General features: G+C 46.6%; 1 protein-coding gene across 3 annotated transcripts in view; it reads right to left on the reverse strand.

Annotated features, from left to right (window-relative positions):
- The window catches only part of Cwc25 (CWC25 spliceosome associated protein homolog), a 73,348-nt gene that overhangs the window by 32,647 nt on the left and 15,833 nt on the right, over positions 1-24,868 (reverse strand). For all 3 annotated transcript variants that reach the window (XM_045732103.2, XM_045732102.2, XM_045732104.2), the window contains exons 4-5: positions 11,648-11,811; positions 3,994-4,287 (exon numbers count right to left, since the gene is read on the reverse strand). In XM_045732103.2, the coding sequence (XP_045588059.2) occupies positions 3,994-4,287; positions 11,648-11,811 (458 nt within the window). The remainder of the gene's footprint in view (positions 1-3,993; positions 4,288-11,647; positions 11,812-24,868) is intronic.

The raw sequence follows: 24,868 nt of genomic DNA on the forward strand, positions 1-24,868 counted from the left end.
CTCGTCACGGCCCTTGTGGATTTGTTCATTTGATGCATCACCCAATTGTGATTTCTGTGTGTAATAAAAGTGAATAATCGCAAAAAAATGTTAGAGATATTACAAAAATAACATCACTCATTTATTCGTTACATCATTCACACTATATAACATCAAGGATAAACCAAGCGTTGAATGTAATGACACACCTCTTTCTGGTAGGGCCTCGGTGGCTCCAAGGAGCTATCCCACTGAGGTGGCAGGATAACTACCAAGTCACATCAGCCATAGGAGTCATATTTGGCTTACCAGGACCCAGAGCCACAACCTGCCCCCCCCCCATCCTCACTGAGACAGTAAAGAGCTGGGCATTGTTACTCACCCAATGCCTGAGAGTAAGCAAAACAATACACACAACTGCAAGATTCACAGAAAATAAAGCACCAAAACAGCCAAACAACTCTGCAAATAATTCTTTTAAAACCAATTGGTTTACTCAAAACTAGCATGATCCCCCGTGTAAATGGCTACCAACATATAGTGCCTCAGGAGCTTTATGTTTTCACCCCATCCATTAGCCATTAAGGGCCTGACAGCTGGGTGGACAGCACTTCAGATTCGTAGTCCTGAGGTCCCAGGTTCGAGCCCTGGTGGAGACGGAAACAAACGGGCAAAGTTTCTTTCAGCCTGATGCCCCCTGTTCACCTAGCAGTAAATAGGTACCTGGGAGTTAGACAGCGGCTACGGGCTGCTTCCTGGGGGTGTGTAACAAAAAAGGAGGCCTGGTCGTGGACCGGGCTGCGGGGACGCTAAGCCTCGAAATCATCTCAAGATGACCTCAAGAGAGAGGAGCCAATCTGGAGCTGATTAACCAAGAACTGGTGCACCTGGTAGGGAAGAGGAGAAACTTGGGAAGCTATCAAGGCTCTACCAGAAAGAGACATTTCATTACATTCAATGCTGGGTTTCTGGAAGTCTCTCTTGAAGCTATCTAACAGAACAGATGGAAAATGGGACTCACCAAGGAGGAGAGTGGCAACTACACTAGTCACCAGGAATCTGACGGAGCCAAAGAACAGCCCATGGCATGGTAGAAATCACTGCAACCAAAGGCATGAACCACATGGACCAGAGAGTAGTCCAATAGCAAATGAGAATTTATTGACACAAAGGACAACCAGGGATAAATGTTCCTTGAAACAAGAGACCGAATCACCAGATCAACAAACAGGGTGTCTGCTGAAGCAGAGCAGGTAGCGACACACCGCTGCACGGGATAAAATAAATGATGCACCTCCAGTCACACAAACCAAGCATCAATCACCGAGTGACCACTCCAGAAACCAACCGATTCATTCTTTGCCAGAAAAGAGAAAGCAGCAATCAGAGAAACTGGCCTCCAGGGCCAAAAGAACAGAATCTACATATTCAGAGGAGATAATGAAGCTTCATGACCCAAAACAGGGGTGGAATGGGCTAACAAAATCAGCACCTTAAAAAGGACATCTCATACCATAGCCAGGCAGCCAGCCAGGCAGGCAGCCGGCCAGGCAGGCAGCCGGCCAGGCAGCTGGTAGCTGAGCGGACAGAACACTGGACGCGTGATCCTGTGGTCCCGGGTGCCGGCGAGAAACGATGGGCAGAGTTTCTTTCACCCTGATGCCCCTGCTACCTAGCAGTAAATAGGTACCTGGGAGTTTGTCAGCTGTCACAGGCTGCTTGCTGGGGGTGGAGGCTTGGTCGAGGACCGGGCCGCGGGGACACTAAAAGCCCCGAAATCATTTCAAGATAACCTCAAGATTACCGAAGTGGCAAGTGTCAACAAAAGGAAGGAAAGAACACAAGCACCTTAATTGGAGACCAAGATGCCTCAGATGGAGGAAGAGCCAGCTGGAGGTGAAAGAAAGCACGAGATAGTCTGTGAAACAGAGCCGAGGAAGGGTCAATGCTGAACGCCAACAAGAGTGACTCCGACAAAGCCGAACAACAGGCAACAGTATTAGGCATGTTATGCTGATCAACAAACAACGAGAGAGAAAAAGAAAAAGACCAACGAAACACACACACACACAGAAGAAACAGGACAAAGAGAGAGAGGTGAAAGAAGCACTAAGAAACCCTCACACTGATGTCACAATAGATATAGCTGCTAGAAACTCCAGACATGTAGATTAGGAAAGACTTCATAAGAAATATGAAGACCCAATTTTACCACCTCAGGGGTCAAAACTGAAACCGACTATGCAGGCAGCATGATGGAGACAAAGAACAATCATTGGCTCGCATGAACATCCCTCCAGCTTGCATATAGTGAATGCAGGCTCAATGGGTATCCATTATGAGACACTGCAGACCCACAGGGAAGTTGCCAGGACGTGAAGACGACTAACCAATCAGGACACCCAGGCATGCCTCTCCAAAAGAACTGTCACTAAATGCAGTCTATAGAATGAATTTTGTTACAAAGGGCATCAACAGTTCTGTATGAGTAAGCATGCTACTTCTAGTGCACCCGACAAGAGGACAAACTGAATGCCCCTAACCACAGTTCCCTGCAGAGGAGTCAACAGCTCATGCACTACCCAGGGCGAGGCTCTCCACCCTGCTGGCCAGGCATCTTAGGGTTGAGCTCCCAAACACACCAGACAAGTCACAATGCTAAACGAGCACCTAGGGAAGGGCAGCCCTGACGTTTAAGGCCTAAATACATGCAGTTCTTAGAAAATATGCAGATCAAGTCAATGCAAATACTAAAGGTTAGGAACATTACACAAGCAAATAGCACCCACAGGACAATTCACAGGATGGATGTCACTAATATTTGGAAAGAAGTGGGATTTGCTCATGGCCAGCAACTCAGGGAGGTCTAAACCATTAAAAAAAAAAAAAAAAGTACTGACTGGGGTGGAAGCCTGGAGCTCACTGCACCACCTGCAGGGGGTTTGAGTTAGAGTGAATCAAACTGTTTTGAATGAATCGTTTGTCAAGTCATCTGGCTGTTGCAGTGCTTTGTTTTCTATGAATCTTACAGTTGCCGGTATTGCTCTGCATACTTTTTGGATGCTTTCTCAGTTTGGGTGATCGTGACAGTCATTGGCTCTCTGCACCAATACGAGGTGGGGGCCAGGTTCTGGCTCTGGGCCCTCCCTGGTAGGCCACACAGGACAGCTGTTCCTGTCAGCTCCTATGGCTGACATGACTCGGAAGTGAGAAGCCGCCTAAGCAAGAGAGCTTCTGGGAGCAACCGAGAAGCTCCTACCAAAAACAAGCAGTACCACACTCCACCAGTCATCCACTGCAGCACCCTATCTTTTCATAAGACTAGTTATATATTGCACCTCATGAATTATCATATACAGTGCTTTCTATGTTTGATATTATATAGGGCCCACCCCATTCAAGTTTGCCAACTTTCTTACCAGGAATGTCCAAAAATTAAAAAAATCTTAATTTTCTTTTTAACCACAATCCAATTGCTCCCACCATTGATCTGGCTACTTCCATTGTTTACCCCAGCTGTACCCTTCATTGACCCGGCTACTTCCGTCGTTTACCCTAGCTGTACGCTCCACTGACCCAACTACTACCATCGTTTACCCCAGCTGTACCCTCCATTGACCTGGCTACTTCCATTGTTTACCCCAGCTGTACCCTCCATTGACCTGGCTACTTCCATTGTTTACCCCAGCTGTACCCTCCATTGACCTGGCTACTTCCATTGTTTACCCCAGCTGTACCCTCCATTGACTTGAAAACAAATTCATTCTGGTTACTGGAATTCAGATTACCGAGTTCTTACAGTATACAGTATTGTAATACAGTATACAGTATTACTGAGCTCTTACAGTACAAACAGATGCATTTATTTCCTCTTTGTAAAGCTGTTACTTAGATTTGTCTCTTACCATATCTCGTGCACTGTTTACACCTGCCATGCTCACCCACCTTCTGCCCAACCATCCTTACTCTATTCTCACAACAATACACACACACAAAAATTTACTAACAGCTTACATTTTTCTTTGCCTTCTTTTCCTTCTTAGCTTTAACCTTCCTTTTTTTCTTTTCTTCCTCAGAACTGGAGGTGGAGTTGACGTCCGAGGAATCACTGCTTGTTACCGAGTGCCTTCTTTTGTGTCCTATCTTCTTCTTCTTTTTCGTCTTCTTTGTTCCCCTTTTATCCTTTTCTGATTTATAATCAGAACTGACATCAGATGAATCTGACGAGTCAGAAGAGCTGCTGCTGCTGCTGCTGCTGCGGCTTCTTGATCTTTTCTTTTTCTTTTTCTTTGACCTAATTGTTGATATCTGATAATAAAAAAATTAGATTTGATTTTATAGAAATATAAATTAAAAATCAATATTGTAAATACAAATCAGCAGATCATTCATTAGGGACCAGAACTATGGAAATCTTTCTAAGCTATTCCTATAGTGCCTTTAACCCCTCGGCTGTGCCACTGTTTATACCACAACAACCAGGTGCACATAAAATAAAATTCTAAAAAAACTTCCCTTCTAATATTGTTAAAATGCATACCATGATCTTAGGGGGAAGAGGGGAAATGTATATGCCTTAGTTTGGCCGCAGTGAAGCCTGGAAGCCTAGAAGCCTCGCGATGACAATCACGATTCATTGGCATTGGTCGAGCAATCACCCCAGGGTGGCTGACTGGAACCAGCCAAGCAGCAAAAAATATATTCGCGGCAACTATTCAAACAGGAGTTGCCGCGAATATACATTTTACTTATATATTTCATTGTTTTTTATTAGATTTTTCTCGATTTTTGCATTATTGCTATTCAATAGTGTGTTTTAGAGAAGTTTATATAATAAAATGTGTGGCACATTGGATTGCTCAAATATATTTGTGTCAATAAGATGTGTCTATATTATTTGGTTAAAAAAATACAAAATTGCAATTCTTGTGTCATTATACTGTATTCACACTTTATATATATAACTATATAACTACTGTATGAGCTCACTTATCCGAATTAGTGTGTACTCGCTTGAATGAACTATATGGAGCGAGGCTATTTGCTCCATCGCGGAGTTGTACCCATCAGCCCCAGGCTGTCCCTTCCCTCCCTCCATGTAATTACCCAAGTGTAAATACCTAAGTGTAGTTACAGGATGAGAGCTACACTTGTGGTGTCCCACCTTCCCAATACTCTTTGTCGTATAACACTTTGAAACTACTGACAAGTTTGGCCTCCACCACCTTCTCACTTAGCTTATTCCAACCGTCTACCACTCTGCAAAAGAAAATTTTATAATAATTTTTCAGCACCTCTGTTTTCTTACAGAAATGACAGAAAAGAGAGCACCCGGTCCAGGATGGCTCAGGTGGTGCATGAGCAGGCTGGAGAATGAAAAAAGCACAAGAAAGCTTGCGAAATGGAGCCGAAGTGACATCCACCCCGAATGCAAGCTGAAGCTGCTCCACCAGCGCCGCACAATATGAGGCAACAGTATTTGGCATAAGATGCCTGTCCTGAAAGAGCCAAGAAAGAACACAACACGATCCGAGACCAAAGACAACCTACGCAGGGAAAGGAAGTGGCGAAAAGACTGTCAAGAGACTTCATACTGTCACAAAAAATGAAGCTAAAACAGAAGATTTTTGGACCTGTAAATTTGTAGACCTCATCCTGGAAACATTCTTGTACCAACATGTTAAACAAGCTACGAGGATGAGGGAAGGGGACGTCCCCTCCATGCTAGATTTGATATTTACCAGGAAGGAGGAAGAGATACTTGACATTCAGTACTTTCCTCCCTTGGGTAAAAGTGACCATGTCTTTTTGGGAATAAAGTATGCAATGCGTTATAAGCTGGAAGAAAATAAGGAGGTTGAAGCAGTTGAAAAACCAGACTTCAGGAGAGGACATTATGGTGACCTTAGAAATTTTTTTATTGAGTATAATTGGACAGACTTGATGCTAGGCAAGGAAGTGAATGAGATGTATGTCAAGTTTTGTGAAATATATGATAAAGGCACAAAAAAATTTATACCAAAACAGAGATGCAGGGCCAGAAAACAGGATTGGTTCGACAGAAATTGTGAGAGGGCAAGAGACCAAAAGACACAAAAATGGAATCGGTATAGGAAGAGGCCAAACCCCCAAACATACCAGCGATACAAAGATGCGAGAAACAACTATACAGCAGTAAGGAGAGAGGCAGAAAGAAATTTTGAAAAAGGGATAGCGGATAAATGTAAAACAGAACCGGGCCTATTCTACAAATTCATAAACAACAAATTGCAGGTAAAGGATAATATCCAGAGGTTGAAAATGGGAAACAGATTCACGGAAAATGAAAAGGAAATGTGTGAAACATTAAATGAAAAGTTCCAAAGTGTGTTTGTACAAAATGAAATCTTCAGAGAACCAGACAATAAGAATTCCAGAGAACAACATAGAGCGGATAGAGGTGTCTAGAGATGAAGTGGAAAATATGCTAAAGGAGCTCGGTAAGAACAAAGCAGCTGGCCCAGATGGAGTTTCACCATGGGTTCTGAGAGAATGTGCATCTGGGCTCAGCATTCCACTTCACCTGATCTTTCAGGCATCCCTGTGTACAGGAATCGAAGCAGACGTGTGGAAACAGGCTAACATAGTTCCAATCTACAAAAGTGGCAGCAGGGAAGACCCCCTCAATTATAGACCTGTATCATTGACAAGTGTAATAGTGAAAGTATTGGAAAAGCTAATCAAAACTAAATGGGTAGAACACCTGGAGAGAAATGATATAATATCAGACAAACAGTATGGTTTTCGATCTAGAAGATCCTGTGTATCGAATTTACTCAGTTTCTATGATCAAGCCACAGAGATATTACAGGAAAGATATGGTTGGGTTGACTGCATCTATCTGGACCTAAAAAAGGCTTTCGACAGAGTTCCACATAAGAGGTTGTTCTGGAAACTGGAAAATATTGGAGGGGTGACAGGTAAGCTTCTATCATGGATGAAAAATTTTCTGATTGATAGAAAAATGAGGGCTGTGATCAGAGGCAATGTATCGGACTGGAGAAATGTCACAAGTGGAGTACCACAGGGTTCAGTTCTTACACCAGTGATGTTTATTGTCTACATAAATGATCTACATAAATGATCTACCAGTTGGTATACAGAATTATATGAACATGTTTGCTTTTGATGCTAAGATAATAGGAAGGATAAGAAACTTAGATGATTGTAATGCCCTTCAAGAAGACCTGGACAAAATAAGTACATGGAGCGCCACTTGGCAAATGGAATTTAATGTTAATAAATGCCATGTTATGGAATGTGGAATAGGAGAACATAGACCCCACACAACCTATATATTATGTGAGAAATCTTTAAAGAAGTCTGATAAAGAAAGAGATCTAGGGGTGGTTCTAGATAGAAACTATCACCTGAGGACCACATAAAGAATATTGTGCGAGGAGCCTATGCCACGCTTTCTAACTTCAGAATTGCTTTTAAATACATGGATGGCAATATACTAAAGAAATTGTTCACGACTTTTGTTAGGCCAAAGCTAGAATATGCAGCAGTTGTGTGGTGCCCATATCTTAAGAAGCACATCAACAAACTGGAAAAGGTGCAAAGACATGCTACTAAGTGGCTCCCAGAACTGAAGGGCAAGAGCCACGAGGAGAGGTTAGAGGCATTAAATATGCCAAAACTAGAAGACAGAAGAAAAAGAGGTGATATGATCACTACATACAAAATAGTAACAGGAATTGATAAAATCGATAGGGAAGATTTCTTGAGACCTGGAACGTTAAGAACAAGAGGTCATAGATATAAACTAGCTAAACACAGATGCCGAAGAAATATAAGAAAATTCACTTTCGCAAACAGAGTGGTAGACGGTTGGAACAAGCTAGGGGAGAAGGTGGTGGAGGCCAAGACTGTCAGTAGTTTCAAAGCGTTATATGACAAAGAGTGCTGGGAAGACGGGACACCACGAGCGTAGCTCTCATCCTGTAACTACACTTAGGTAATTACACTTGGGTAATTACAAGAAGACTGCAGGTGGGACACCAGGAGAGAAGTCCACCTGGTCACTATACAGATGGTGATACCCCTGCGTCAGAAACTCCAGACGTGAAGTGCAGAAGAGTAGAGCAAACCAGTAAGGTACCTCACCGGCCCGAATTGGTGACTTGACAGCTCACCCCCCCCCCCCCAGCCCCCTATCTGAGTATGTAATTGTTGATATGAAACAATCTATAGCATGATAATGAAATCCTGCAGGGAGGCTAGGATGGGTGGGCATTACACACTCAAACTTGCAGTGTATGCCTGGGCTGGTCTGGCCTAAGGCCTACCAGTCTGGCTGCCACTCCCCCTTCCCCTACTGCCGACCTACTACTGTACAATGACCCCTCCCTAACCACCTATGGCCAGCTAACTGCCCACTCCTCTCATCAGTTTGTGGAGAAAATTATGCGATTTCGCTTGATTGGATTTAATAATGCTCAAATATGTTGCTTTTTTACACTAAACTGTCTGTAGGTGGTTGCTCTATCAAATGCCATAGTGAAAATGAAGGATTCATAATATATGGATTTTTTCTGAATATTTATATCAAGACTGATACAGTTGGTATATGGAAATCCTGGCCATTATGTCATATTTGCAGCCACCAATAATGGTCACATAGTGATGATTTTGATATGGAACTTTTCATCAATGATTGTTCTATCATGTGCCATGTGCAAAATTATAAATATATAACGAATAGATTTTCCATGATTGTTTTGTTGTTTATAGTGGATGCAGGACCTCTGTTCTTTTCACATTGTGACTACAATGTACTATTTCTTTTCACATTTTCACATTGTGACTACACTTGGGTAATTACACACATACACTATGCGGATGATGCTAAGAAACTGGGAAAGATAGGAGATGCAGACGATTGCAATGCCCTTCAAATTTATCTAAGAGAAAATAAGTGCTTGGAGCATCAAGTGAAAAATGGAATTCAATGTGAATAAATGCCATGTTATGGAATGTGGAATTGGAGAAAATTGACTACACACACAACTGACAAATTATGTGGAAAGGAATTACAGCACTAATACAGAACGAAACCTAGGGGTGGTTTTGAAGCTGTCGCCAGAGGAACACAAAGAAAATTGTGAGAGGAGCGTACGCATCACTTTCCAACTTAAGACTTGCTTTTAATTACTGTACGTATATGAATGATTAAGTACTAAAACTGTTCATGATTTTTGCGAGACCAAAATTGGAAAATGCAACAGTTGTATGGTTCCCAAATCTCAAGAAGCACATAAATAAACTGGAAAAGGTGCAACAGCATGCTACAAAATGGCTTCCAGAACTGAAAAACAAGAGTTACAAGGAGAGACTAGACGCATTAAACACGCCAAAACTAGAAGATAGACGAAAGAGAAGTGATATGACCACCACTTACAAAATACTAACATGAATCGACCAAATTGACAAAGAGGAATGCCTGAAAATAGAAACTTCATGAACAAGAGAACACAGATTCATCCATCCATCCCCTCCCCCCCCCACAGTACATCCATCCATCCAGTTCCCCCCCCCCACCATCCATCCATCCAGTTCGCCCCCACCATCCATCCACCCATCCATCCACCCATCCATCCAGTTCCCCCCCCCCCACCATCCATCCACCCATCCATCCAGTTCCCCCACAATCCATCCATCCAGTTCCCCTCACCATCCATCCATCCAGTTCCCCTCACCATCCATCCATCCAGTTCTCCCCACCATCCATCCATCCAGTTCTCCCCACCATCCATCCATCCAGTTCTCCCTCACCATCTATCCATCCAGTTCTCCCTCACCATCCATCCATCCAGTTCTCCCTCACCATCCATCCATCCATCCAGTCCCCTCACCATCCATCCAGTCCCCCTCACCATCCATCCAGTCCCCCCTCACTATTCATCCATCCAGTCCCCTCATCATCAATCCATCCAGTCCCCTCACCATCGAACAATTCAGTCCACTCATCATCCATCCAGTCCCCTCACCATCCATCCAGTCCCCCCCACCTTCCATCCTGTTGCCCTCTCAAATACATTATTCAAGCGCGATCGTCACTAGCACGTGACACTGGTAAACTGAAGCCGGCTTTCCCCATTCCACCAGGAACCAAGCACTCGGTTGACCCATATCTATACTGTATCAACAAAGTTGCAAGGTGAGGCAAAGGTCGTACCCAATTCGAATTTTCCAAAGAAATTGAGCTCGTAGCCCAAAAAACGTGTAAAGAGGGACGTTCACTACCCAAGGTTCCATTGTATATACAGAACTATTATTACAGTATTGTATTATATTATATTATATTATATTATATTATATATATTATATATATTATATATATTATATATATATATATATATATATATATATATATATATATATATATATATATATATATATATATATATATATATGAATGAAAACTCACACCCCAGAAGTGACTCGAACCCATACTCCCAGAAGCAACGCGACTGGTAACTACAGGGCGCCTTAATCCGCTTGACCATCACGGCCGTCAAAAGGAAGTGATAGCCGAGGCTATTTGAGCCACTTCCCCGACGGCAACTCGGATGGTAATCTTGGGCATAGCATTTCACCAAATCACCTCATTCTTTGGGGCACACGTGAGGAACACAAATGCGAACAAGCCTGAATGGTCCCCAGGACTATATGCGAATGAAAACTCACACCCCAGAAGTGACTCGAACCCATACTCCCAGAAGCAACGCGACTGGTAACTACAGGGCGCCTTAATCCGCTTGACCATCACGGCCGTCAAAAGGAAGTGATAGCCGAGGCTATTTGAGCCACTTCCCCGACGGCAACTCGGATGGTAATCTTGGGCATAGCATTTCACCAAATCACCTCATTCTTTGGGGCACACGTGAGGAACACAAATGCGAACAAGCCTGAATGGTCCCCAGGACTATATGCGAATGAAAACTCACACCCCAGAAGTGACTCGAACCCATACTCCCAGAAGCAACGCGACTGGTAACTACAGGGCGCCTTAATCCGCTTGACCATCACGGCCGTCAAAAGGAAGTGATAGCCGAGGCTATTTGAGCCACTTCCCCGACGGCAACTCGGATGGTAATCTTGGGCATAGCATTTCACCAAATCACCTCATTCTTTGGGGCACACGTGAGGAACACAAATGCGAACAAGCCTGAATGGTCCCCAGGACTATATGCGAATGAAAACTCACACCCCAGAAGTGACTCGAACCCATACTCCCAGAAGCAACGCGACTGGTAACTACAGGGCGCCTTAATCCGCTTGACCATCACGGCCGTCAAAATTCGCAGATTTTAGATATTTAATTTAGATAAGGTTTTAGATATTTAATTTATTTTCACATTTCTTACATTTTGTACCCAAATTTATCATTCTATAAAGGACAAATATTTTGGGGAATATGTTTGCATTTTGCACATGGACAGACTGGCATGTATATCTATAGCAGCACATTAGGGGTTCTATTGATACTGTACTGTACAAAGAGAAATAAATGTCAGATCAAACATTGCATTTCTATCAACTGGTTTCATCAGATGCTTTACCGTTAATACTTCATCTGGACAGGATTACCTAGTTTGTTATTCTATCTACCATCTATACTTACCAATTGCTGTAACTGTTTCATCTTGACAGGATTGCTTGTGATTTGTCGTTTTGTTTCTTCTTCCCTCTGACGAATGAGCAGAAGCGGATCTTCCATTAGTTTCCGTCGCATGTCAACTTGGACACTGCTGGGTTCACGATGGATCACAGACTCGGGATTGATTTCTAATATAATTGCAAGATAAATTTTGAAAATATTAATTATTAAACTGGATATGCTGTGCATTAAGTCCCATATATTCTGCAATTTGTTACATTACCATTTCATACATCAGCTTTGGCATAATACAATACAATACAATTTTATTTAGGTAAGGTACATACATACAATAAATATTTACAAGGATTGTTTAACTTATAGGTATAGCTAGTACATACAATGCCTAAAGCCACTATTACGCAAAGCGTTTCGGGCATAATATAATAAATAAAGCTTTGTGTGAATAAAAGTAACTTCCTTACTGATGATTTGGCTGCTCCTGAAAAAAACAATCCCACTGCTTCATTGAACATAACCTTTACAATCAGGCATCACAACATACTGGTGCTGAATCAACATTTCTAATAGACTTTGCAGGGTCATAATAAGTTCTTGGGATACAATGGGAAAACTACTCAAGTTTAAAATAAAAGTCAAATCATAAAAAAAGTTCTTCACTTCCACCACAAAGCTCTCATTAATTACCATTTGAACTATCCAGCTACAAACAGTGACCACCGCCAATGGCTACACTGTGTTTCCTGACTAATCACCACATACAATGTAAGATTTAATGAGAGTAAAGAGCAAGAGAGAATGCACTACATGAAAACTGTTTACGTTTAAGAATTTAAACAATGGCCGTGTAACTTATTTAAGGACAGTTCAGTATGGCTCTGGAGGAGGATTTTGTTGAGATAATGGGTTTCTGGCATGGGTGGTTTTACCCTTAAGTGCACAAGGACAGATAAGTTAGGAAGTGTAGTGACCTGCATGAGGCATGGTCAACAAGTGTAGTGACCTGCATGAGGCATGGGCAACAAGTGTGTAGTGACCTGCATGAGGCATGGTCAACAAGTGTGTAGTGACCTGCATGAGGCATGGTCAACAAGTGTAGTGACCTGCATGAGGCATGGTCAACAAGTGTGTAGTGACCTGCATGAGGCATGGTCAACAAGTGTAGTGACCTGCATGAGGCATGGTCAACAAGTGTAGTGACCTGCATGAGGCATGGTCAACAAGTGTGTAGTGACCTGCATGAGGCCTGGTCAACAAGTGTGGTGACCTGCATGAGGCATGGTCAACAAGTGTGTAGTGACCTGCATGAGGCATGGTCAACAAGTGTGTAGTGACCTGCATGAGGCATGGTCAACAAGTGTAGTGACCTGCATGAGGCATGGTCAACAAGTGTAGTGACCTGCATGAGGCCTGGTCAACAAGTGTGTAGTGACCTGCATGAGGCATGGTCAACAAGTGTGTAGTGACCTGCATGAGGCATGGTCAACAAGTGTAGTGACCTGCATGAGGCATGGTCAACAAGTGTAGTGACCTGCATGAGGCCTGGTCAACAAGTGTAGTGACCTGCATGAGGCCTGGTCAACAAGTGTGTGGTGACCTGCATGAGGCATGGTCAACAAGTGTAGTGACCTGCATGAGGCCTGGTCAACAAGTGTGTAGTGACCTACATGAGGCATGGTCAACAAGTGTGTAGTGACCTGCATGAGGCATGGTCAACAAGTGTGTAGTGACCTACATGAGGCATGGTCAACAAGTGTGTAGTGACCTGCATGAGGCATGGTCAACAAGTGTGTAGTGACCTACATGAGGCATGGTCAACAAGTGTAGTGACCTGCATGAGGCATGGTCAACAAGTGTGTAGTGACCTGCATGAGGCATGGTCAACAAGTGTAGTGACCTGCATGAGGCCTGGTCAACAAGTGTGTGGTGACCTGCATGAGGCCTGGTCAACAAGTGTGTAGTGACCTGCATGAGGCATGGTCAACAAGTGTAGTGACCTGCATGAGGCATGGTCAACAAGTGTAGTGACCTGCATGAGGCCTGGTCAACAAGTGTGTAGTGACCTGCATGAGGCATGGTCAACAAGTGTAGTGACCTGCATGAGGCATGGTCAACAAGTGTAGTGACCTGCATGAGGCCTGGTCAACAAGTGTGTAGTGACCTGCATGAGGCATGGTCAACAAGTGTAGTGACCTACATGAGGCATGGTCAACAAGTGTGTGGTGACCTGCATGAGGCATGGTCAACAAGTGTAGTGACCTGCATGAGGCATGGTCAACAAGTGTAGTGACCTGCATGAGGCATGGTCAACAAGTGTAGTGACCTGCATGAGGCATGGTCAACAAGTGTAGTGACCTACATGAGGCCTGGTCAACAAGTGTGTGGTGACCTGCATGAGGCATGGTCAACAAGTGTAGTGACCTGCATGAGGCATGGTCAACAAGTGTGTAGTGACCTGCATGAGGCATGGTCAACAAGTGTAGTGACCTGCATGAGGCCTGGTCAACAAGTGTGTAGTGACCTGCATGAGGCATGGTCAACAAGTGTAGTGACCTGCATGAGGCATGGTCAACAAGTGTGTAGTGACCTGCATGAGGCATGGTCAACAAGTGTAGTGACCTGCATGAGGCCTGGTCAACAAGTGTGTAGTGACCTGCATGAGGCATGGTCAACAAGTGTAGTGACCTGCATGAGGCCTGGTCAACAAGTGTGTAGTGACCTGCATGAGGCATGGTCAACAAGTGTAGTGACCTGCATGAGGCATGGTCAACAAGTGTAGTGACCTACATGAGGCCTGGTCAACAAGTGTGTGGTGACCTGCATGAGGCATGGTCAACAAGTGTAGTGACCTGCATGAGGCCTGGTCAACAAGTGTGTGGTGACCTGCATGAGGCATGGTCAACAAGTGTAGTGACCTGCATGAGGCATGGTCAACAAGTGTGTAGTGACCTGCATGAGGCCTGGTCAACAAGCGTAGTGACCTGCATTAGGCCTAGTCAACAAGTGTAGTGACCTACATGAGGCCTGGTCAACAAGTGTGTAGTGACCTGCATGAGGCCTGGTCAACAAGTGTGTAGTGACCTGCATGAGGCATGGTCAACAAGTGTAGTGACCTACATGAGGCCTGGTCAACAAGTGTGTGGTGACCTGCATGAGGCCTGGTCAACAAGCGTAGTGACCTGCATGAGGCCTGGTCAACAAGTGTAGTGACCTACATGAGGCATGGTCAACAAGTGTGTGGTGACCTGCATGAGGCCTGGTCAACAAGTGTAGTGACCTACATGAGGCATGGTCAACAAGTGTGTAGTGACCTGCATGAGGCATGGTCAACAAGTGTAGTGACCTGCATGAGGCATGGTCAACAAGTGTGTAGTGACCTGCATGAGGCATGGTCAACAAGTGTAGTGACCTGCATGAGGCATGGTCAACAAGTGTGTAGTGACCTGCATGAGGCATGGTCAACAAGTGTGTGGTGACCTGCATGAGGCCTGGTCAACAAGTGTAGTGACCTGCATGAGGCATGGTCAACAAGTGTAGTGACCTGCATGAGGCATGGTCAACAAGTGTGTAGTGACCTGCATGAGGCATGGTCAACAAGTGTAGTGACCTGCATGAGGCATGGTCAACAAGTGTGTAGTGACCTGCATGAGGCATGGTCAACAAGTGTAGTGACCTGCATGAGGCATGGTCAACAAGTGTGTAGTGACCTGCATGAGGCATGGTCAACAAGTGTGTAGTGACCTGCATGAGGCATGGTCAACAAGTGTGTAGTGACCTGCATGAGGCATGGTCAACAAGTGTGTAGTGACCTGCATGAGGCATGGTCAACAAGTGTGTAGTGACCTGCATGAGGCATGGTCAACAAGTGTGTAGTGACCTGCATGAGGCATGGTCAACAAGTGTGTAGTGACCTGCATGAGGCATGGTCAACAAGTGTGTAGTGACCTGCATGAGGCATGGTCAACAAGTGTGTAGTGACCTGCATGAGGCATGGTCAACAAGTGTGTAGTGACCTGCATGAGGCATGGTCAACAAGTGTGTGGTGACCTGCATGAGGCATGGTCAACAAGTGTGTAGTGACCTGCATGAGGCATGGTCAACAAGTGTGTAGTGACCTGCATGAGGCATGGTCAACAAGTGTGTAGTGACCTGCATGAGGCATGGTCAACAAGTGTGTAGTGACCTGCATGAGGCATGGTCAACAAGTGTGTAGTGACCTGCATGAGGCATGGTCAACAAGTGTAGTGACCTGCATGAGGCATGGTCAACAAGTGTGTAGTGACCTGCATGAGGCATGGTCAACAAGTGTGTAGTGACCTGCATGAGGCATGGTCAACAAGTGTGTGGTGACCTGCATGAGGCATGGGCAACAAGTGTGTAGTGACCTGCATGAGGCATGGTCAACAAGTGTGTAGTGACCTGCATGAGGCATGGTCAACAAGTGTGTAGTGACCTGCATGAGGCATGGGCAACAAGTGTAGTGACCTGCATGAGGCATGGGCAAAATGTGTGGTGACCTGCATGAGGCCTGGTCAACAAGTGTGGTGACCTGCATGAGGCATGGGCAACAAGTGTGTAGTGACCTGCATGAGGCATGGTCAACAAGTGTGTAGTGACCTGCATGAGGCATGGTCAACAAGTGTGTGGTGACCTGCATGAGGCATGGTCAACAAGTGTGTAGTGACCTGCATGAGGCATGGGCAACAAGTGTGTAGTGACCTGCATGAGGCATGGTCAACAAGTGTGTAGTGACCTGCATGAGGCATGGTCAACAAGTGTGTGGTGACCTGCATGAGGCATGGTCAACAAGTGGGGCACCCATACTTCCAGCAAAACCAAAAGAAGGAAACGGCATCAATTGTCCACTCAGTGGAAAGAGGAAGTGAAGCGAGACAGGCCATCTGCTAGGATGTTGGACACACACCTAGCCAACACACACACCTTGCCACCTTCAGTCACAAGGCCGAAGCAACCAACGCTCCCCAAATTCAAGTTCCTACAACACAAACAGGGCAGCTCCAGGAGCTCCAACCAGGCAATCAACCTGGCCCAAGGCAATAAGGCGAATCGAGCTTGTAACACAGCCACCACCCGATCCCCGAGATCATAAGATAAAGGACGAGTAAATTGAAGCACAAGTGGGAAACAAGTCCTGCAAAACTCCGGCTCGTAGATATCCCCAACCCAACAGGCAGCATGACGGAGGCAATACAGATGATCATCTCCCCGGGGTAGGGGCGATGAACAACCTGCAACTTCGCACAGGGTGAGAGTGGACTCTTAAGAAGAATCCATGGGATCACCGAGCCCACAGGGGTTTTCCAGGGCCCATAGAGTGAATAAGCCCCATGGGAAACCCAGGCACTGGGGCCAGCTAAGACGGTAGAACCCTGTCTATAGCAGGCAAACTGACTATTAGTAGCAGACGTGAAACCATGAGGAAAACAGAGGAGAACCACCACCACCTAGGCTAGCCTAAGTAGTAGCAAAGCAGACCTTCGTCCACACAGGCAAAAATGCCGGAAATTAAAAACAAAACCCCAAAATCACACGACTAGCAAACTAGCAGTCGTAGAGAAACATTGGCCGTCACATTAAATGCAAGCTGCGCCAGCCACAGTGCCACCTGATGTGGTAAATTAGCGAGCCCTGGCCAAAACACTCCCCTACCCAAGGCAAAATGGATATTCCCAAGATGCACTAGCCCCAAGGGTGAAGACAATCTCAAGCAATGAAGTCCTCAATGGGAAGTGTTTCCCAAACACCCCAGGGAAGATAACCCTGAAATGCAAAGGTAGTACTTGCAGAGCATCTAGGGAGGATAACCCTAGGCACATGCAGCTCCAGTACCCTAAGACACCTGGCCACCACACCACCCCCACACAGCTGGAACACCTATACAGGGCAAAAATCCAGAACAGGAAATCGAGGCCAAAGTTGACATCCGACTGCCAGCACAGCACAAAAAAAAAAAAAAAAACAGCGTTGTATGTAATGAAACACCATTTTTTGGATGAGCCCCGGAGGCTCCCTAGAGCTTATCAGGCTAATGTACTTTATATTAGACCGGGACATTAGCTATGGAGTTCAGACCTACCAGGGGACCAGAGCCGGAACCTGGCCCCTTCAGAGAGGTTTCAGGAAGCAATGGCCCTGGAAAAAACCCCTGTGGTTGGGGGTTTTCCTTATCTGTCATCGACCGGGGTTAGGCACCCAGAAAGGTAGGCATAACATAAACCCCACGTGGTAAGAAACTAAAACAAAAAAATGAACAGAGCGGTAGAAACTCCCTACAATCCCAAGGAAACAAGCAAACATCACACTTTACTCCTGCACTGCTCCTCCGTGCAGCCATCCCCTCCCCGAGAGGAGGAGGGGGAACCGGATCTCACTGCGCCAGCTGCTTGGCGTGGTGAGGTCCTGGCACGAGGGAGGATTGCCAGGGAGCCTTAAGGGCTCACCCAGAAAATGGCGTTTCATTACGTTCAATGCTAGTTTTCTGTGGGAAGCCTCTACGGCTCCCTGGAGCTACATACCCAAAGAGAAAGAAAAAAGGGACTTACCCGGGAGGAGGAACAAACTCCTCAACGCGAAGTCGAGACAACTGGCTGCAACCTGCGACCCAAAGCAACACAAGAACGCAAAGGAGCAGGTACATTCACCAATTAACGGGCGGCCAGGGCCCTATTCGACCTTCAAAATCCATGCGACCAAACATGAGCCCAAGACATGTTACCAAACACAGCAGCCAAAGCTGAAAACTTCCGAACATCATGGGCGCGAGGATAGACCGCAGGCTGGCTGGGCTTAATAACCCTGCGGACAACTTGAGAGACCCGAGCCCTGGAACAGGGAACAAGGGAAACCGGATCAACCCAAAGCGCATCCCCAGCCACCCCAGCCGAGACGCGCAGGTAACGGAGAAGAGCCACAACCGGACAAAACACATGCTGCACCCCCGGCCGAACCAACCAAGTAACAATGACCCAAGGAAACTTCATGCTGTCGCCGAGATGAAGCTCTCCGGTTGGACACCATCAACGAAGCCACCTGATCACCATAGAAATGGTGATACACCCGCATCAAAAAGACCAGACACGAAGAGCAGAGGAGAAGGTTGAACCAGCCCCGTACCGGACCGGTCCAACCTGCTGAAAAAGGCGGAGCCGCAGGAAACGCCCCGGGTTTGGACACCAAGCAAATAGCGCTGGAATCCAAGGCTAGGCCGGCCACCAAGGGGCCACAAGGACTACTCTCCCTGGGAAGGTCTCCAACCGAGCCAGAACCTGAAGCAACAGCTGGACCGTGGGAAAGAGGTACAGTACAGGTAACCCCACTTCGACCAGACCTGCTGAAAGGCATCCACCGCGAACGCCTTGCTGTGGGGAAAGGGCATCACAGAGTGGGAGATGACGAAACCACGCCGACGCGAAGAGGTCCACATTCAGGAGTTCGTACGTCTGGCAGATCCAACGAAACGAGTCGTTGTTGACCGTCCATTCCGTGGACAGGGGAATGAAACGAGACAGGCCGTCCGACAGGACATTGAACACTCCCTGGATATGAACCACACGGAGATCCAAACCCCAAGAATCCAGCAGATGAACCACTAAGGGACCAACCCCAAACAGGCAAGAACCGAAGAGAACCCCCGCAGTTCAGGCAATGAACCACCAGAGAACAGTCCGAATGGGACAAGTCCAGAATGAACCTCAGATCCGCAGTGTCACGTTTTGGCACTAGAAACAGGCGGGAAACCCACCTGAGGGATGGGGTCGTTTCGGCCACCCCCAAGCGCACCCACTCCAAGATGACAAAGCGCAGGAGAAGAAGCCTGCCCTGCTAGCCTCGAACCCTCGAAAGGAGGACGAGCCGCCCAATACCACCGCAGGCCGGATGATATGACCGAAAAGGCCCACAAATCATGGGACCAAGCGTGGGCAAACAGAGCAAGCCTTCTTCCCCCCCCATCGCCCCGTCAACAGGGCGAACCGCGAAAGGGCCGACGCCCCTTACGAGAAACCAAGCGCCGAACAGGGCGATCACCGCGCCGACTAGACGATGCCGGCACCGAAGGCAACGTCGGCTCAGAAACTGGCACCAATGGCCCACTTCGACCAGTGGAACCCTGAACCCTGGCACGACCCCTCCGAGACGGCCGAGAACGACCATCCCAGAGAATCAACAAGTCCGACATAGGACGACAATTAGACGAAGTCGCTTCCAGAAACTGCAAGACCGCAGCCTCTGCAAACAGCAACAGACAAAACGGAGACAAAAACCTAAGAGCCAGAGCCAAAGCGGATTCCAAGGAGAGGAAGAGCACAGCCCGACTGCACGCGAGGCTAAAGCAAAAAAACAGAGACACCGCCTCCTTTAGGATAGGCGCAAAGAGCTTCAACAGTGCAGCCGACGCCCTAATTGCCGAAGTCAGCGCCCCAGACTAAGTCCCGGCAATCAACACCTCCACATCCTCAAGCTAGGCAGAAGACAGCTCGAGAAGGGAAAAGAAATGCAATACAATACTGAAGCCAAATGCCCATGGGCACACAAATCCTCCGCAACCAATGAGGCCGAAAGAAAAGGAACCTGCACGTGAAGCTGTAAAAGGCCAACATCCCGAGAAAGCAAAGGGGCGAACAAGCATGCATTAAGCTGCTCAAACTCGGGGCCCCCCCCCCTCCCAGGTAAGCCTGCATAACTGTAGAAGTTTCATGCTAATCAAGCGTGCGGGTCTAACAGAACCCATGCTCCACGCCCCAAACGAAAAGAATGGACAGTCTGCCAGCCAGGAAGACTTCGGTACCTCCAAACGCACCCAAAACTGGGAAGAAGAACCAAGCTCAAAAGAGGGCGGATCCATCACAGAGGCATAAACTGGGTCTCGCAAGAGATATGCAGCAAGAGCCTCTGGAACCTCCTTCGCAGAGATACGAGAAGTAGAAAATCTCTGGAAAGACGGGGCCCGAGGAACCCAAAGGGGTCCGGAACTAAACCCGGGGAGGAGTCGAACCCAAATCATACTCATACAGGGAAGGGGGGCAAGAAAACCCCTCCCCCTGCAACAATAAGCCCCGCGAGGAAGGCAAAAGCGCCCAAACGGGGTCAAAGGGGGGCCCAAGGCCCCCAGATCGACTCCTCCCCAGCCCCGAGATTCCCCAAGTCGGGACCCGTGGTAGAGCCGTCCTCCAAACCCTCTTGCCCTAAAGAAAAGGCAGAGTCCAAGGGCAAGGCAAACAAGAAGGGGGCCTGCTGGTGGGACCCAGAAGCCTTGGCAGGAGGAACTGGCTCAAATGCCTCCATCTCTGACCCGAATGGGGCAGCCCAAGTCTCATTACCAACTAAGCTCTGTGCTAAATCTGAAACCCTCAGACGTTTGGCAGCCGGACACGGGGAGAGGTGGAGAATAAACAACAGAGAGAAGGACCAGGGAGCGCAGACGGAAACAAAGTTGAAGCACCCAACGTCCCAAGGTCCGGGTCCTTAACCCTTACACTGCTCAGGGGTCCTTGGGACATTTACACCCCTGTGCGCAAGAAAAAAAAAAATTCAAAAAAATTTTTTCGTCTTCTAAACATGTTAATTTGTGTCCCCTGAGCACGGAAAAAATAAAAAAAAAATCGTAGGCGACATATTTTGGGCGCAATTGACCGAGGAAGTCTGGCAAAAAGTGGGCGTTGACAGAGCGGTCGTCAGACCCGGTCAGCGTCACCCGCGTTGACAGATGGGAGTTGCCACAAAGATATTATTACCTAATTGTTTCAATGTCTCCGATTGATTTTTTCTTAGTTTTTTTGCAGTAATATTATTCAATAGTGTGTATTGTAATATATTTATATAATAAAAGTGGTTAATAATCGCTATACTCAAAAGTATGATGTGCATATTAGTGATTCAATTATTATGTTTATAAAACAATAAACAAATAGTTTTGCTGCTATTACACTCTATACACAGGTTATATATAAGTATCTGCATATTTTGGTCACCATAACGAACCACGAAGTTGGTATTGAGAGTCGAAAAGCAACGAGGAGTTACCGCCACACACCAGCCAGCCACTCGCTGCCACTCCCTCAACACACGCACTAAACTTTCTCCCCCAACAATACCAGTTGTGGTGTTATTACACTATATACAGACGTTATATATAAGTATGTGTATATTTTGTTCACCACAACTGTACAGCTAAGCTGATATAGTTAGTTCAGGCACTAAGAGTCGTCGCTATACACAGATGGCGGCTGGCGGTTCCCTCACTCTTTCAAGGTCACACGCACTAAACTTTCTCCCCCAACAATACCTTTTGCAGTGTTATTACCCTATATACACATATTATATATAAATATCTACACGTTTTATGCACCGTAACTGCACACCTAAGCTTGTAGTGCGCCCAAAGAGCATAGTGGCCACCCTCTAAACAGCTAGACAAATCGTGCAGACGACGTCACCTCCGTCACCCATATGGCTCCTCCCAGCATAATCCTTTTGCTGTTATTACACTAATACACACATTATATATAAGTATCTACATTTGTGTTCACCATAGAGAACCACTGACCTGGTATGGTGAATGCAAACAATAACAGGTGGCCACACAGTCAGTAAATGATGCTGTCTCCCTCCGTCTCTCAGCATCACTCCTCCCACAGCGCTAATTATTACAACAATCCTGCTATTATCACAACCCTGGTTATTTATATCACAGTCATTGGTCATCTGTAATATTGTCATCGCTAAATAATAACAATTATATATTTATTTTGACATTTGTCGGCGATGCTGTGGTCACAAGCTGAACATCAATGCTGTTCGCTCATGCTGCGTGCGCCAGCCTTGGTTGCTCCAACAGTACTGTGCCTCTCACACCTGAGAATATTGCCCACGATTTTTTTTTAAAATGGCATCTGTTTACAAGAGCCCTGAGGAAGCTACTGTGAACCCCGTGTAGCCGCGGGCCATTTGAATCAGGCCTGGCACCCTATGGCGTATATATACGCCATGCGCACCATGGGACATGTTACTCAAGGCGTATATATACGCCATGCGCAGTTTAAGGGTTAAAACCAAAGTGGGGCAGCCGCAGGGCATCCGGGTGGGAAATCAACCTAGTGTGTTGCAATAACCTAAACTTAACATACAACGCAGATGCTGCCTGTACCCTAACAGCATCATCATCACAATAAAACTGGAGCACAAGCAGAGAACACGACTCAAGACTCGGGTCAAAGGTGTCATTGACCCAACAGGCAGCATGACGGAGGAGAAACAGGTGACTGTCACCCTGAGACAAGGGCACACAACAACCTTCAAACCCACACAAGGCAGGCTGGAACTCGAAAGACACATCCATGGGTCCACCGAGCCCCGACAGAGATTTCCAGGGTCCATAGGGTAACAACTATGGGAAGCCCAGGCAAGGTGTTGCTAACTGGGTTAAACACCCAAATTAACAAGAGGTAGATGAAAACACTGAAACCCCTGTGACGTATACAAGCAAGGGGGCCTAGCAGAGGGCCATCAAAACAGTACCAGCGGAACTATTGTCCCACTAGGCAGACCCCCACCAGGTAAACAAAAACAAAAGAAAAGAAAAAACCCGCAAATGCACACCGTCCCATGAGGCAGCAGAAACCGGTCACCATGTAGGTGGCAGGTCGCGCAACAACTTGACGCCCTAACCAGCACACCACCACTCCTTACTCAAGGCCGAACAAGGGCCCCAAGCCCCAGCTGGCCCCAAGGGGGAAGCAAATGCTGAGCAGCAAGAACCCCTATGGGAGGGGTTCCCGAACACCCTAGGGGAGATAACCCTGACACGCAGGGGCAGTACTCACAGGGCACTCAAGGAAGGAAGCCCCCTAAGCTCATGCAGCCCCAGGCACTGATGAGGTACTTCTGGCTACCACACATCACGACAAGACAGCAGAGAACACCACACAGGCAAACACCGCCCAGGAATTTGAGGCCAGAAAAGCGTCTGTCCCAGTTGACATTAGCTTACGAACGGGAGTGCTAGACAGCCGACGCAGTGAGGTCCGAGGGCCCTCCTCCCCCTCTCGGGGAGAGGAGGGCTGCGCAGACAAGCGGTGCGGCAGTAAAGTGTGATGTTTGCTTGTTTCCTTGGAATTGTAGGGAGTTTCTACCTCTCTGTTTGGTGTTTTGTTTTAGTTTCTTACCACATGGGGTTTGTTTTGTTATGCCTACCTTTTTGGGTGCCTAACCCCAGTCGATGGCAGATAAGGAAAAACCCCAACCACAGGGGGGATTTTCCAGGGTCATTGCTCCCTGAAACTTCTCTGAAGGGGCCAGGTTCCGGCTCTGGTCCCTGGTAGGTCTGAACTCCATAGGTAATATCCCGGTCTAATATAAAGTACATTATTTCACTGTCAGAGTAGTTAGTAAATGGAATGCACTAGGAAGTGATGTGGTGGAGGCTGACTCTATGCACAGTTTCAAATGTAGATATGACAGAGCTCAAGAGGCTCAGGAATCTGTACACAAGTAGAGTAATTGTTGAGGGGAAAAGGAGAACCAAAGAGCCAAAGCTCAACCCCCGCAAGCACAACTAGGCGAGTTGTGCAACTTTGGACGCAGGTTCGAATCCTCGTCACGGCCCTTGTGGATTTGTTCTTTAGGCGAGTACATCAGTTCAAGAATTGGAGTGGTGGGCTGCCGACACATGTGAGCTGGATCCCCCCCCCCTTCCCCCCCCCTTCCCCCCCCCCTTCCCCCCCCCATGAAGGGGGGAGTAGTGATAACGAGTGGGTGGGGGGGGCCTAGTTGCATGAAGTGTTGCTCGTTTATTTTTTTTTTTTTTTAGGGGATTGCATAATGTAACCAGACAGTGGTCCGTTTTGATTCGTCTACTTTTCTGAGTCATTCCCCGGTCTTTGACATTTATGACATACAGTACTTTAAATGTAAAGTCCTCATAGGCCATTGTGGCTTGCACCTCCCTGAGGGGGGCCAGGTTCTGGCTCATGGTCCCCAGTAGGCAAAGGACTCTGACTGATGACCCCAAACTAATATAGCACTATATCAGTTCTGATAGCTTCAAGGAGCCGACGGGGCTCCCTACAGAAAACACACAATTCTTCCACAGCTTCAAAAGTTTTTAAGGCTACAGACATTTATCAGTGTAAGGTGTAAATATTCTTTTGTTAGTATTTCACACCATTAAGCTCCTCTCACTGCTGACCCCTCACACACTAGACAATT

This window comes from Procambarus clarkii, chromosome 50 (genome assembly GCF_040958095.1).
Source record: "Procambarus clarkii isolate CNS0578487 chromosome 50, FALCON_Pclarkii_2.0, whole genome shotgun sequence".
Lineage (NCBI taxonomy): Eukaryota > Metazoa > Arthropoda > Malacostraca > Decapoda > Cambaridae > Procambarus > Procambarus clarkii.